General features: G+C 37.9%; 3 protein-coding genes across 3 annotated transcripts; all 3 read left to right on the top strand.

The window, feature by feature from the left end:
- Window positions 1-4,594: 4,594 nt before the first annotated feature.
- Window positions 4,595-5,706, top strand: LOC145821806 (uncharacterized). The gene is made up of 4 exons (XM_082918379.1): window positions 4,595-4,953; window positions 5,042-5,141; window positions 5,217-5,657; window positions 5,689-5,706. Exons 1-4 carry the CDS (start codon window positions 4,595-4,597, stop codon window positions 5,704-5,706), a joined length of 918 nt encoding a protein of 305 aa, XP_082774505.1.
- On the top strand, window positions 5,675-6,842 carry LOC145821805 (uncharacterized). Its single transcript, XM_082918378.1, has 4 exons — window positions 5,675-5,903; window positions 6,036-6,321; window positions 6,419-6,448; window positions 6,538-6,842. Exons 2-4 carry the CDS (start codon window positions 6,042-6,044, stop codon window positions 6,840-6,842), a joined length of 615 nt encoding a protein of 204 aa, XP_082774504.1. The 5' UTR covers window positions 5,675-5,903; window positions 6,036-6,041.
- Window positions 6,843-6,868: 26 nt separating this feature from the next.
- LOC145822759 (uncharacterized) lies at window positions 6,869-9,379 on the top strand. The gene is made up of 6 exons (XM_082920649.1): window positions 6,869-7,071; window positions 7,151-7,240; window positions 7,338-7,424; window positions 7,520-7,861; window positions 7,962-8,045; window positions 8,914-9,379. Exons 1-6 carry the CDS (start codon window positions 6,907-6,909, stop codon window positions 8,926-8,928), a joined length of 783 nt encoding a protein of 260 aa, XP_082776775.1. The 5' UTR covers window positions 6,869-6,906; the 3' UTR covers window positions 8,929-9,379.
- Window positions 9,380-13,523: the final 4,144 nt, after the last annotated feature.

The raw sequence follows: 13,523 nt of genomic DNA, 5'->3' as shown, positions 1-13,523 counted from the left end.
ATTATTATTTTTCTTCTATCCTATAGTAGTTCAATTTTTCCATCTGTGATATTCATGCTATGACGAACTTCTTAAAGTAGGTTGTTAACTAAAATATGTTATGAGGTTGTTAATTCTGTGTCAATTAATTTTTCTTTATGGCAATTATTAAACCTCATTCTGCCTTCTTACAGTTATATTTATGTCAACAATCATTTTTATTTCATCTTAATCAATGGGTTGAGATTCTCATCAATCATTAATGGTCATATTCTTATTCGTCAAATATGAAAATATATTTGTGTACATATTTAGTGTCACTACAGGAAAATATAGCAAAAAAGACGGGGTTTTTAGCGACGCCGCGCCCCCCGTCGCAAAAAACCGTTTTTTGCGACGGTAACTTCACCTGTCGCAAATAATAGCCTTTAGCGACGGTACTGACCCGTCGGTAATGAAACTAAGCGGAGGCGTCGGAAATGCGGAAGTATTAGCGACGGTAAATAAAACCGTCGCAAAAAACCTTTTTTTTGAGACGGCATATATCATTTGCGACGGCAAATTTCCGTCGCAAAAAAGGATTAATGCAAACGGCACCGTTTTTCGTTCTATTTGCGACGGTGTACATCATACCGTCGCAAAAAGTCCAAAAAAAAAACCCTCTTTTTTCCTTCTGCCTCCCGCTCGATCCTCCTCACCAAATCCCTAACTTCACCCCCAAATTTCCCAAACGGCCTACGAGGAAGACAGCGGTGGTGCGGCGGCGACGGCTCCGGCGACAAGAGTGGTGCTCCGGCGACGACTCTCTCTCCCTCTGCGTATGCTCTCTCTCTCTCTCTCTCTCTCTCTCGGTCTGTGTATATATATATGAATCTGTCTATATATATATATGCAATGTATATAAATATATATATATATATAAATCTGAAATGTATATAAATCTATATATATATATAAATCTGAAATGTATATAAATCTATATATATATATATATAAATCTGAAATCTGTCTATATATATATATATAAATCTGTTTATCTGAAATCTATATATATAAATCTGTTATATATATATATAAATCTGTCTATATATATATATAAATCTGTCTATATATATGTATATAAATCTGTTTATTAATAACATACTTTAATTAAGAACATACTTTAATTAATAAATCTGTCTATATATATGTATATAAATCTGAAATCTGTCTATATATAACAGATTTGTCTCATGGTTATTAATAAATCTGTCTATATATATGTATATATATATATATATATAAAACTGTTTATTTTTTTAATTATTATCAACATTTATCAATTATTATCAATTATTATCAATTAGTGTTTTTAAGTTTTTTTAATTATTTTTATGGTTGTTTTCATTTATATCTCTTCAACTATTATCATTTTTTTTTTCTATTTCATCCATAAATTATCAATTTTACCATTCAATCGTTCAAGTTTTTTATTTTTTTATTTTTTCCAAATCATATGCTCTAATTAGAAATAGTTTGTCAAAATCAGTAAAAATTATATGCATATATATATAGTTTGTCTAATTAGAAATAGTTTGTCAAAATCATATGCTCTAATTAGAAATAGTTTGTCAAAATCATATGCTCTAATCATATGCTCTAATCCTTTAAGTTTAAATTATCATTTTTTTTTTTCTATTTCATCCATAAATTATCAATTTTACCATTCAATCGTTCAAGTTTTTTATTTTTTTATTTTTTCCAAATCATATGCTCTAATTAGAAATAGTTTGTCAAAATCAGTAAAAATTATATGCATATATATATAGTTTGTCTAATTAGAAATAGTTTGTCAAAATCATATGCTCTAATTAGAAATAGTTTGTCAAAATCATATGCTCTAATCATATGCTCTAATCCTTTAAGTTTAAATTATCAATTTTTTTTTTTTCTATTTCATCCATAAATTATCAATTTTACCATTCAATCCTTCAAGTTTTTTATTTTTTTATTTTTTCCAAATCATATGCTCTAATTAGAAATAGTTTGTCAAAATCAGTAAAAATTATATGCATATATATATAGTTTGTCTAATTAGAAATAGTTTGTCAAAATCATATGCTCTAATTAGAAATAGTTTGTCAAAATCATATGCTCTAATCATATGCTCTAATCCTTTAAGTTTAAATTATCAATTTTTTTTTTCTATTTCATCCATAAATTATCAATTTTACCATTCAATCCTTCAAGTTTTTTATTTTTTTTATTTTTTCCAAATCATATGCTCTTAAATAGGAATTTTAGACATTTCGTTAATTTGCCAAATAGGATGTCGAGTGAATATTTATGTGTAGGTATTATATTTAGAGTTACTTTGGTGAGATATTCTTGTGGATGTGTACAGATGATGGATAAGAGTTGGATTGATTTGCCAAATAGGATGTCGAGTGAATACATTAATGGGATTGATGAATTCCTTGTGTTTGCCTACACCAATAGGGTTGAAGGTTCGATGATCAGTTGTCCGTGTAGGAAGTGTGAGAATCGATACTATTTTGTACGAGATGGTGTACGGGAGCATCTGATTTTGAATGGTTTTTTTAAAAAATACAAACATTGGATTAATCATGGGGAATCTTACATATCTCTGCATAGTAATCGAGAGAATGAAACATTAGCTAATTTAGACATTGGAGATGATATGATTGGAATGATACAAGGGGCTATGGGAAATCCACATGTCGGTACAAGTGTTGAGGGTGATGAACCACAGGGGCCTGATCCCCGTGCATCTGAACCCCAGCTCGGTCCAAATGCAGAGACTGCAAAGTATTTCAAACTTCTTGAAGATGCACAAAGTGAATTGTATCCGGGTTGTCAGAAGTTCACATCTTTGTCATTCATTGTTCGACTTCTACATTTGAAGGTGCTTAATCAGTGGACGGACAAGTCTGTTGACATGTTGCTTGAGTTATTGAATGAGGCGTTTCCGTTGGGTGTGAAACTCCCGGACTCATATTATAAAGCTCAAAAGGTCACAACAGATTTGGGCTTCACGTATGAGACGTGGGATGCATGTCCCAACAGTTGCATGTTGTTTCGAAACGAGGACGCCAATCTTGATAAATGTGTCATATGCAACAGTTCTAGATGGAAATCAAATGGTGATGGTGGTTCAAATGGTCCTAACACAGGTGGCAAACAAGTAGCTGCAAAACAGATGAGGTATTTTCCTTTAAAGTCAAGGTTGCAGAGGTTGTTTATGTCATCCAAGACGGCCAAGTTAATGAGATGGCATGCAGAGGAACGAACTGATGATGGTGTCTTCAGGCATCCTGCTGACTCCCTTGCATGGAAAGATTTTGACCGTCGGAATATTGACTTTAGTAATGATTGCCGAAGTGTAAGGCTTGGCTTAGCATCTGATGGTTTTAACCCATTCAGGACGATGAACATAGTTCATAGCACTTGGCCTGTTGTGCTCATTCCATACAACTTGCCGCCATGGATGTGCATGAAGCAACCATTTCTAATTTTATCTGTGCTTATTGACGGCCCGAAAGGACCTGGTGACAAGATTGATGTTTATATGCAACCGTTGATTGAGGAGTTGAAAGAACTATGGAATGAGGGTGTGTCAACATTTGATGCATCAACAAATCAAATGTTTCAAATGCATGCAGCTTTACTGTGGACAATTAGTGATTTTCCTGCATACGCAAACTTGTCAGGATGGAGCACTAAAGGAGAATATGCATGTCCTTGTTGCAATAAGGAAACTACATCGTGTTGGTTGAAGCATAGTAGGAAACAATCATACTTGGGTCATCGCAGATTTTTACCTACTGGCCATAAATTCCGGAAGGATAAAGTATCATTTGATGGTAGTCGGGAAGTCAGACTCAAACCAAAATTGTTGTCTGGAACTGAGATGTTGCTACAATTAAAATCTGAGGGTATTTTAACCCAATACAATAGGGATGACCTTAAGGAGAGGCATAGGAGACAGGTAGAGAAGGAGAAAGCTGGACATCGCACCCATAGTTGGAAGAAAAAGAGTATCTTTTATGAATTGCCATATTGGGAGCACAATCTAATAAGACACAACCTCGATGTGATGCATATAGAGAAGAATGTTTGTGACAATGTGTTGTGGACAATATTAGGGGTTGCAGGAAAATCGAAGGATGGTGTTAATGCTCGGCGTGATTTACAAGATATGAATATTAGAAAACCCCTACATTTGCAGTTAAGAGGGTCGAATAAAGCCTATTTACCACCAGCACAATTCACGATGACCAAGGATGAGAAAGATTTGTTCTTGAAAGTGTTGAAGGAAGTAAGAGTTCCCGACGGGTATTCATCCAATATATCACGTCGTGTGCGCTTACATGATAGAAGCATTGGGGGTCTTAAGAGCCACGATAGTCATATTCTGATGCAACAACTTATTCCATTGGCTATTCGCAGATCGTTACCGAAGAATGTAATTGAACCCTTGATTGAATTGAGCAATTTCTTTAGACAATTGTGTTCGAAAGTGAATCGTGCGACGGATTTGCAATATATTAAAGATCGTATCGCTGTAACACTTTGTCATCTAGAGAAAATATTTCCTCCGAGTTTTTTTGATATAATGGAGCACTTGCCTATACATCTAGCTGATGAAGCGTTATTGGGTGGAGCGATTCAGTTTCGATGGATGTATCCAATTGAGAGGTATCTTCTTACTTTGAAGCAATACGTGCGTAATAGAGCTCATCCTGAAGGATCAATTGCTAAAGGATATCTTATGGAAGAATGCATGAATTTTTGTGCACAATATCTCAGTGATGTGGAAACCAAATCTAGTCGACCCGTGAGGAACTATAGTGGTGCTGATAATTTGGGTCATGCTACTGGTGAAAACACAAGCTTTTATCTTGATAATACTTCTTGGGTACAAGCTCATCGGTACATCTTATGCAATACAAGCGCGGTTCAACCATTCATAAAGTAGGTTAAGTCACTCACTCAATATTTTATTATGTTTATTGAATTTTCAACTAAAATTTTTGTATGGCTAAAATTTCAATCTACACAGCAAACACCTTGAAGTACTTAAGCTCAAAATGCCTCGTGTCGACGATCATCAACTTCGGCGTGAACATTTTGAAACTTTTCACATTTGGTTCAAGGAACATGTATGTATTTAACTCTATAGATTCTAGTTACTTAAGTCGATCTATATTTTAAATTTTACATTTCGTGTTAAATAGGTCCAAACTTTGCGAAGGACTACTGATGTCATACTTTCTGAAGAGCTTATTCTATTGGCAAATGGTCCTCATAACCTGGCAAGGAGGTTCAACGGGTATATACTGAATGGGTTTCGGTATCGAGTAAAGGCCATGGATGATCGTCGAGCCACACAAAATTGTGGTGTAGCTTTGAAGGCAGATACCATAAGTTATGCTAGTCGAAAAGACAAGAATCCTCGTCTGGGGTCTGTGTACTATTATGGACAATTGACAGATATTGTTGAGATTCGATATTCCAATGAGAAGAAACATGTGTTGTTTAAGTGTGATTGGATTGACAACATTCACGGAAAGAAAGAAGATGTCTTCAATTTCACGTTGGTGAACTTCAATCATTTGTTGTACCGAGATGATCGAATTACCAATGAACCTTTCATCTTGGCGTCCCAAGCAGAGCAAGTTTGGGATGTTGCAGACCCGTTACAACCAGACTGGCAAGTCGTGGTGAAGATGTCTCAAAGAGGTTTATTTGATATGAGTTCAACTGATCCACAAATCGAGCCATACATGAGCCAACAATTGGAAGAAAATATAATGCTTCGTGATGAAGAAGTTGGTTGGGTGAGGGAAGCCGCAGAAGGGGAAACAGTTGATGTTCAAATAGGCTGATATGTAATCAACATTAGTAATTCAATTAAGGCCAAGGTTGTAGTTAATCATCAATTTCTTAATTTACTTTGTCTTTGTAATTGTATTAGTTCAAATCATGTCATATTATAGTTGATGACAAACCATTGTCTATGTTTCTAATGTCAATTAATGTTATATTGCTTGAAGATTATTATGGGAAGGAAGAGGAAGCCTGATCATCCCCGGCGCATGATGTCTGATGTGCTACATAACAGGACATCAGTAGCACCACCATTAGAGGAGGCATCACATCGGCCAGCATCGGAGGGGCCATTAGTGCCACCAGCATCTGAGGGGCCATTACCACCGTATCGACCACCATCAGTGGCACCACAACAGCTACCATGTACTCGGCCTCCACGCCTACCATCGGTGCGTCCACCATCAATGGCACCACAGCAGCTATCATCATCAGCTTATGAGCCATCCGCAGGTATTTAAATTTGCTTTGAGTTGCATGAAAATTATTTACACATACATTTATTTATGCTCATTATATATAACTTGTTTATTCTCATTGTATTTTGCAGACCCTTCGACTTCTTCACAGCCCACATCAGGTTTATTTGATATGATTTGTATTCACATTATTTAAATTTGCATTTGGTTGTTACCATTGCATATTGTTTATTATTATTGTATATCGCAGGTCATGTTAGTTCTTCATCGACCTCGACTAGGCGTGGTAGAGGATGTGCCAAGGGCATTAAAGAGTGGGGTACTGGTAAAAAGCTGCACATACAATTTGATGGAAATTACTGCCCAATAGGAGATAACGTGGCCAAGTTAACTACTCAACTTGGCATTATTGTCCGGAATGGTAACATTGTTCCTCTTACTTTTGTTGACTGGAACAGTGTGCCTGATGATATTGTTGATGCTATCTGGAAGGATGTGAAGGAAAAAGTATATTTTTGTCCACAAATTCGAATTCCAAATTTGTGTTATACTTAGCCTTAAACTTTGTGTTTTATAGGACAATTTGAATATATGTCCAGAGGAGTACAAGCCAATCTGCATGAAAAACTGCAACAGCATATGGAAGGATCACAAGAACAAGCTTAAGGCTAAGTATTTCAAGCCTAGAAGCTCTGATCCTAATCTGAAGGATGATGTTCCTATGAACGTTGTGCCAAGCCAGTGGGAACAACTTGTAGAGTATTGGCGTACTTCCGATGCTGAGGTATACAATTACGTTATATTTATGATATGTAAACATACAAATCATATTTACATACTTACATTTGTTGAACTTGTTATAGAAAATTGCAAGTAGGAACGCTAAAAATCGGCGAGCTCACGGCATAGCTCATACCACAGGACGTACTACTTTCTCTCAGATACGGCATGAGGTTTACATTTTATTGTTTTATTTTTCTATATAAATAAACATTGTATATTTGCAAATTATTTGGATTCTAATTTTCATATTTCTAAAAAAAAATTTAGATGACCAGTAAGGGGGAGTCTACTGATAAGATGAATGTTTGGCTTATGACACGTAGAGTAGATGACCCAGAGGTTATCCAGACCTTGGTAGTTTCCAAACACCTTTGATTGTATTTAAAGTTTATTTTTTGTGTGTCAACCATCTTAATTTCGCGTATACTTGTGTGTCTTATTCAATACAGGATGAGTTTAATCGTCAACTCTCTATGCTACCTGAGGATGGTCGGACTTTGGAGGCTAGGAATGCCATTTTCCATGAGTTGATAGGTCATGACAGACATGGATATTGTCGCACATACGGGAGAATCGTGCCTCGCAGAGTGGTGTATAAGGATGGTGCTGGGCCATCACAGTCAACACCCCATCCATCGACTATTGATCAGATCACGCAGCAGGTTCGTGCTGAGCTAAGGGATGAGTTGAGGGAGGAGCTACGAGCAGAGTTCTCTACACATTTGCAGCAGATGAGAGCTGAGATGATGGCCCTTGTGTCACAGGGGGCGAGTGTGGATCCCAACAGACAGGTTCCATATAAACATCACAATTGTTTGATAGTTCAATTTTCACTCAAGATTATGTATGAAATTCGAATATGATTAACACATTATGCACTGACTAACATAGGTTCCTGATGCATCGAGTGGCCACCGGGCATTTAGGGAATCTGCAGAAGACGAGAATCCATATACACCACCACCAGAAGATCAGGTATAAAATTTATCTTTGCATTCTAAGCTAAAATACATCTTTGTGTTTCAGAAACTTGAATTCGAGGCGTTAACGCCCCAAAATCAGCAAACGGCGTCGGTTTAGCACGAAACTTGGCACACACGACCGCCTAGGCACGAGAGACTTGTGGGAGAAGACGGGGCTCGAATCGGGTTCCCGGTTTGGGAGTTAGAGCCGGATTTCACTTTAGGCAAACAACTTCCTTAAGAAACTTGAATTCGAGGCGTTAACGCCCCAAAATCAGCAAACGGCGTCGGTTTAGCACGAAACTTGGCACACACGACTGCCTAGGCACGAGAGACTTGTGGGAGAAGACGGGGCTCGAATCGGGTTCCCGGTTTGGGAGTTAGAGCCGGATTTCACTTTAGGCAAACAACTTCCTTAAGAAACTTGAATTCGAGGCGTTAACGCCCCAAAATCACCAAACGGCGTCGGTTTAGCACGAAACTTGGCACACACGACCGCCTAGGCACGAGAGACTTGTGGGAGAAGACGGGGCTCGAATCGGGTTCCCGGTTTCGGAGTTAGAGCCGGATTTCACTTTAGGCAAACAACTTCCTTAAGAAACTTGAATTCGAGGCGTTAACGCCCCAAAATCACCAAATGGCGTCGGTTTAGCACGAAACTTGGCACACACGACCGCCTAGGCACGAGAGACTTGTGGGAGAAGACGGGGCTCGAATCGGGTTCCCGGTTTGGGAGTTAGAGCCGGATTTCGGTTTGTCAAAATTATTTACTAAACTATCTTTCTAATTATATAGTAATCAATTTTTTTTTTATATTTTTCTATAATTAAAATATTAACACATTATATGGTTTTTAATTATTTTTATCTTGTTTTTTTCAGATATTTCCTGAGTAGCAGTTGGCTTTTTTCTGGAATGCGGGCGTATCAAGATTATGACTAATTTTTGTTTTTGTAACCCACGAACGAATGAATACGAAAACTTTTGATTTTGATTTTGATTTTGATTTATGTTATTTAAATTTGGGAGCAACATTATGTATGTATTATGCGACGTTATGTAGTGGCATAATTTTTATTGTTCTGAATTTTTATTTCTGTATTGCTATGAATTGAACAATATTATTAATTTTCATTATTTGTCAATTTTTGTTTATGTACGTATTTATATTATTCTGTAATTTTTCAATTTTTTATACTTATTTTTTATCTAATACAGGTTATTTTAATTTTTTTATTAATTTATCAGCAGGGTTTTTTATTTTTTTTTTATTTTTTGAGACGGGAGAAGAACCCGTCGCAAAAACCAGTAATAGGCTTTTGCGACGGTACCAACACAGTCGCAAAAGCTGCCTTATTGAATGTACAGGACACCTTTAGCGACGGTAAACCGTGCCGTCGCCAATACTTATATGATGCCAGAGCCTTTAACGACGGTAATTTTCCCGTCTCAAAAAATCACTTTTAGCGACGGGAATTACGTGCCGTCGCGAAAAGTGATTTTTCCACCATTATTTGCGACGGGAAAAATGCCGTCGCAAAAAACTTGGCATACCGTCGCAGAAACTAATGGCGACGGTACATACCGTCGCCAAAGGTCTTTTGCAACCCCGTCTGTCGCGACCCCCCCTTACCGTCGCAAAAAGCCACATTACCGTCGCAAAAGCCATTAGCGACGGCTTTCGGGGCATTTGCGACGGCCGTTTACCGTCGCAAAAAACAAGTTTTTTTGTAGTGTGTTGATGAGTGCTCTAGTAATTGTGTTTTTCTTTTTATCCTTCCGTCTCAGATTTCTTTAATTTGCTTCTCAAGCAGATACTCAGGTTATGAAGTCTCTCCCTTGCAATTCCTTATTAGTTCCTCGCTTTTTTTTTTTTGAATTGCAGTGGATTAATGAATATTCTAGATTAATGAATGAACTCTCTCAGATTTCTTTAATGCTCTGGAATTTTCATGTTTGGTCTTCGAATTTTCAATAATTAGCTTACACATTAAGCTTTTAATGTTTGGTTTAGAAAGAAGTCTAATATAGTGTGTATAGTTATGTATCTTGGTATATAGCTGTTCAATTTCTAGAGAATACTTTTTTTTTTTTTTTGTGTATATAGTTGGAATGTATGATGAATTATGTGAATACTTATGTCTTTTTTTATTTATTTTTATTTTAATAATGATATACAAGTTCATTTTTTATACCCATTTTATAGACCCAGTGATGTGTCAGGAAGATGATTGGTTGATAATTAGATAATATTTAATTATCAACCAGTCCTCTTCCTGACATATCACTGGACCTATAAAATAGGTCTAACGTTTGGGCCTGAAAAACTATTATTTTTTGTTTTAAAAAAAAATTTAACAAAGATTTTGTTATAGTTTAATTTTGTAATGTGATAGGTCTTTTTTTTTTTCCCCATCTCTCTTAGGTTGTATTTGGATTTATGATTTGAAGGGAATTAGTTGATTGAAAGGAAAAGGGAACATTAAGAAGTTAACCTTTGAGTGAACTGTCTTTAATGAACTGTTTTGTAATATGATAGGTCTTATTTTTTTTGCTTTTAGTGAACTGTTTTTAATTTGGTTTTTTATTAAACTGCTATTTTAAAATGTTTAGTCTTCTCTCTCTTTAAAAAGAGTCCAATTTATTTAGCTTTTTCTATTTTATTTTTGGAAATTTTCAAAAAAAAAAAAAAAAGACTTTTTACATGTTTATCAGGACTTTTGAAAAAACTTAAACTTATTTTAAAAATTTGTTTTAATAATTTTTTAATGATTTTTATGAGAGTATTACTCCTTGGAGTAAATAAGCTACTGTGTAGTATAATTTTTTATTATGTGTCTTTGAAAAAGGCATTTGTAATTGTACGGGAAAAAAATAATTCTTCTCGTATGATCCTGTTGATCAAGTTTGCCTCCTCCAAACAATGTTGCTTAGCCACCTGAAAACACAAACGTGAGCTAACCGGCGGGTGTGTGCCGAAAACCCCTTTGATGCCTAAGTCAGCAATTAGACAATAAGCTCTATGTATTCTAGAGTAAGAATTGGGATACCTATACAAAGTTCTGGTCATGAGCTTTTATAGACTTTACTTTGGCACAATCCTAGTAGGATTCCAACTCTCCCTATGAGAGTCCTCTTAGGAATCACACACCCTACTCACTGCCAACCAAGTGAGATGGTTTTGCTCAATTCTAGTAGGACTATACTCTCCTTAGCAGAGTCCTCCTAGGAGTCATACTCCTACTCACTACCAACCAAGTGAGATGGTTTACACAATCCCAGTAGGACTCTAACTCTCCTTAGCAGAGTCCTACTAGAAGTCTCATCACTGCAAACCAAGTGAGATGGCTGAACCTTTTACCTCAGTTATACATTCCTGCCCGAACTGATTTATCTCGGTCCCCTGCCCTTCGGACCGTGTGATCGAAAGCCGATCTAACGGATGCCACCCTGCCGAGCTATACACAGCTCGGCCTTCGCCATTGATGCTACCTCATTTTAATAAGCTGCTGCAACCACACCGAGCTAAGTTACCTCGGTAACCCGCTTAAGTAATGATGTAGATGGCGCCCGGCCGAGTTATAGCAAGACTGGCCGAACTATACCAAGCCCGACATCCTTTCTCACCAATACCTCGGCTAACCACCAGGCCCACTTATTTCGGCAGACATCTTTACCTCGGCTAACATTGCGGTCAGCTAAGTTACTTTGGCTCTGTGATACTTAAGTACTACTACCAGTCTTGACTTCGAGATGACGCCCTACAGAGCTATCGTTTAGCTCGGTCCTCTTTCTACCGATACCTCGGTCCATAGCTCGGCCCAAACCCAAAATATGAGATGTCTTCTTGGCCTAAGACCGAGCTACACCAGCCCTTATCTCGGCCCATTACGCGGTCCAACTCCCAAAGAAGACTCTTCCTAGCTCGGCCCAATTTGTTTACAAATTACCCTCTCAATTGCCCCTTAATTCCATCTGCGTAGCATGATTGGGATTATTTTTCCTCCAGCCGAGCTAAGAAGTTGTTCGGTTTCACGGCTTGTTCGGTCCCAATAAGCCTTGTCAGTTGCTTAGCATGTCCTTCCATTAATCTGGTACGACGTTATTCCCAGGATACATGGCGTGCCCCCAATATCCTTGTTCTCCTTGTTACCATCGTCATGCCAAAAATTTAAATAGCCCTGATTTTTTGCCTTTAACGTATATATCCTTCGAGTTTGTATACGTCGAGTCGTTCTTTCTGTGTCTTGCCGAACAGACTAACTCGGTTTATACGAACCCTGCTAACCTGCGTTGGCTGAGATAACCATCTCGGTCCAGGAATTCAAAAATTTGTTGGTCATACCTGCCAACCTGCTAACCTGCTTTGGCCGAGGTAACCATTATCCCGGCCAAAGAGTTCCAAAAATTTTGTTGGTCATACCTGCCAACCTGCTTTGGCCGAGGTAACCATCATCCCGGCCAAAGGGTTCAAAAATTTGTTGGTCATACCTGCTAACCTGCTTTGGCCGAGGTAACCATCATCCCGGCCAAAGGGTTCAAAAATTTGTTGGTCATACCTGCCAACCTGCTTTGGCCGAGGTAACCATCATCCCAGCCAAAGAGTTCAAAAATTTTGTTAGTTATACCTGCCAACTTCCTGCAGCCTAGATCCTCATCTCGGCTTAGGAAAAGTGTTGGTTTTTCCAGCCAACCTCATCAGCCCAGATCCTAATCCTAGCTGAAGAGAGCTCAAAGTTGGTTATTCCGGCCAACTCTGAGCGAAGTGTTTGGTTTTTCCTGCCAAACGTCCTGCAGCCTGGATCCTTATCCTGGGCTTAGGAGGGGTGTTGGTTTATTCCAGCCAACCTCTAGATTGGTTTTTCCAGCCAACCTAGAGTAAAGCGTTTGGTTATTCCGACCAAACGTCCTGCAGCCTGGATCCTTATCCTGGGCTTAGGAGAGCTAAATGTTGGTTATTCCGGCCAACATATAGCTAAGCGTTTGTTTATTCCTGCCAAACTTCTTGATTGCCCCCCAAGTCGGGCAAAGACTTTTCAGAAAGAGTTGGTCAAACCTGCCAACCCACTTTGCCCCTAGTTACGCAAAGATTTTTGCGCGGTCGGCCCTACTTGTCAACCGTGTTATCTTTTGTCGAAGATGTTTTGTCGGACATCGCTGTTGTGCCAGACTCTGCCTTGGTGCGTGCCCCATCTTCGTCTACCCTGATGTGTTGGTGCACTCTCTCCATCAGGGCTTCCATAGTAAGGGGCAACATCATTGTCATTGAATCCCTCAACTCAGTTCACGATATTTTGCTTCAGTCAATTTTACACCATCAAATAGATACTGCTCGTCTTCTATATAATCTCTGAGCTCCTTCAGTTTCTTCAAATACTCTTGCCTTGAAACTTTCCTTATAGCTCCAATGCCATCTTCCTCCAAAGCATTAGATCTCTGAACAGCTTCTTCTTCCTCCATCTGTGTCAATTTTTGGTTCAGCTAGCTTCCT

The sequence above is a fragment of the Camellia sinensis genome, chromosome 3, assembly GCF_055761805.1.
Source record: "Camellia sinensis isolate YWXY chromosome 3, ASM5576180v1, whole genome shotgun sequence".
NCBI classification, from domain to species: Eukaryota; Viridiplantae; Streptophyta; class Magnoliopsida; order Ericales; family Theaceae; genus Camellia; species Camellia sinensis.
Note: the sequence above shows the minus strand (reverse complement) of the source record. Positions and strands in the feature narration are given on the sequence as shown.